The 2348-nt window shown below is 31.3% G+C and overlaps 1 protein-coding gene across 1 annotated transcript; it reads right to left on the bottom strand.

The window, feature by feature from the left end:
- Positions 1 to 814: 814 nt before the first annotated feature.
- On the bottom strand, positions 815 to 1278 carry LOC107709679 (peptidylprolyl isomerase domain and WD repeat-containing protein 1-like; the record flags this gene model as incomplete). Its single annotated transcript, XM_016514261.1, has 2 exons — positions 815 to 940; positions 1175 to 1278. Coding segments are annotated over 2 exons (229 nt in total), but the record flags the coding sequence as incomplete, so codon positions are not given.
- Between the last annotated feature and the right edge of the window lie 1070 nt (positions 1279 to 2348).

The raw sequence follows: 2348 nt of genomic DNA, 5'->3' as shown, positions 1-2348 counted from the left end.
TCCTGCAGAGTTTAGCTCCAACTTGCCTCAACACACCTGACTGGAAGTTTCTAGTATGCCTAGTAAGAGCTTGATTAGCTGGTTCAGGTGTGTTGATTAGGGTTGGAGCTAAACTCTGCAGGACACCGGCCCTCCAGGACCGAGTTTGGACAGCCCTGTGCTAAATGAACAAACAAAAATAATCACGGGCATGATTATAAAAGGCAAAAAGGTCTTCAAAAATTATCACACTTATAATCTTTAGAAATGAGTGAGAAATACAAAAAACAAAACACACAATTTTTTTTATTTCTCCCACCAGATGACACCAAACTGCTTTCAATACACTGGATTTTAAATACCTTTGCTAGATTTTTGCTTAAAAACTGTATTATTATTATTATTTTTAAATATTTGGGATTATTTTATATAGAAATAAATGGTGTATAATTTAAAAGTATTGTCTAGGACCATGAAATATTTAATACAAAATATTTAAGAATATATTTTATTGAAAAAAAATATATATATAGTATTTTCAATACACTGGATTTTAAATACCTTTGCTAGATTTTTGCTTAAAAACGGTATTATTATTATTATTTCTAAATATTTGGATTATTTTATATAGAAATAAATGGTGTATAATTTAAAAGTATTGTCTAGGACCATGAAAAATTTAATACAAAATATTTAAGAATACATTTTATAGAGAAAAAAATAAATATATATATATATATATAATACGTTAATTTCATTAAAAAAAAAGAGTGTTAAAATAAAGCAAAACATGGATGGATAAAAACAAGCAAATTTACACACAGAAGAGCAAGATTTTACCCGAGTTTGAGCATGTTGATCATGTCGAAGTTGACAACATCAAAAACTTTCATGGCCTGATCATCACCCACAGAACAGAAAAGCGCTCCCTCCGCACTGACGGAGATACACTCGACCACTCCTACGAGACAACAGACAGTAGAGTCACTCCTACACTCGGCCAGAGACAACAGACAAATTAGTCACAAATACTACTTTTATACATCTTCTGAAAGAAACCAAAAACACTGCCACAATGCTAGGGCTGCTGTAAAGTTCTGAAAAATGGTTGGGAGGGTGTTGCTATGGTGTTCTAAATGGTTCGCTAAGCGCTTGCTAGGATGTTGCTCACCAGATGTAGGAACAGAAAACCTACCCAAATGGCTGCGGAAGTGCTTGACAAACTCCACTCCTTCATCCTCTTTCTTCTTCCAGAATTTCACGTGCCCATCCTGACTCGCTGTTATGGTAAAATCAGTTCTGGGATGGTAAAAAAGTCAATTAAATGCACTTGTGTTAAGGTTGTAAAATTGATTAATCGCAATTAATCGCTTCCAAAATAAAAGTTTGTGTTCATGTGTCTACTGTGTACATTTATATTTTTTATTTATTTATGTTTTAACGCCACATCAGCAACAATGGCTATATTCATGGCAACATTAACAGTATAATTTCAATACATCATTTACAATAATATAACATTTTCTTAAGAAGCAATGACTATACAGAAACATACAAGAAACAACAATAGTACTGACAAAAACCATATACAATCTTTCAGTTTAATCAGTGATAAAAATTCTAACATTCTTCCAGGAGAGACTTTAAAAAAAATGTCTTTTAATATATTTTCTGAGTAAAAACGTTGTGTAATATCAAGTAAAATTGGACATTTTATTAAAATATGTTTTACACAAACTGGTTTCTCTTCCCCTTTCAATAAACATGAATGAGTGAGTCTTGATTGTCCAATTCGACATCTTGTATTTCAAACCTGGTCATATCTATTTTCAAACCTGGTCATATCTATTTTCAAACCTGGTCATATCTATTTACTACTGGATTCACCTCATATACTTTGTTGTATATGCATTCATTCCATTCGCCATTTATTATTAATGTACAGATTCAATAAAGGTTTTACATCAGATATTACATTCTGTTATTTATTTCCGACTGAAGAGCTTCCTTAGCCGCTTTATCTGCCTCTTCATTGTCGACCAATCCCATATGGCCAGGAATCCAACAAAAAATGATGTAAAAAATATTGTTTCTTTAAAGAATCTACTTTTTCTAGTATACTAACAATTGTAACATGTTCAGTTTTCAAAGACTCGAGTGCTTGTGGCAGGATTATATGTATATATAAATACACACACATTTAAAAAATTTATGTAATATATATTTATATATTTGCAAACTTTCATTTGGTTTTCTGTACATAAGGTTGTAAATTCGGCTTGTCAGATTAGGCAAAATTTTCTTGCTGGCTGATGATGACTTTTGGAGTCATTCGTTTAATTATATATATATATATATATATATATATA

The sequence above is a fragment of the Sinocyclocheilus rhinocerous genome, unplaced genomic scaffold, assembly GCF_001515625.1.
Source record: "Sinocyclocheilus rhinocerous isolate Xijiao unplaced genomic scaffold, SAMN03320098_v1.1 scaffold21378, whole genome shotgun sequence".
Taxonomy (NCBI): Eukaryota; Metazoa; Chordata; class Actinopteri; order Cypriniformes; family Cyprinidae; genus Sinocyclocheilus; species Sinocyclocheilus rhinocerous.
Note: the sequence above shows the minus strand (reverse complement) of the source record. Positions and strands in the feature narration are given on the sequence as shown.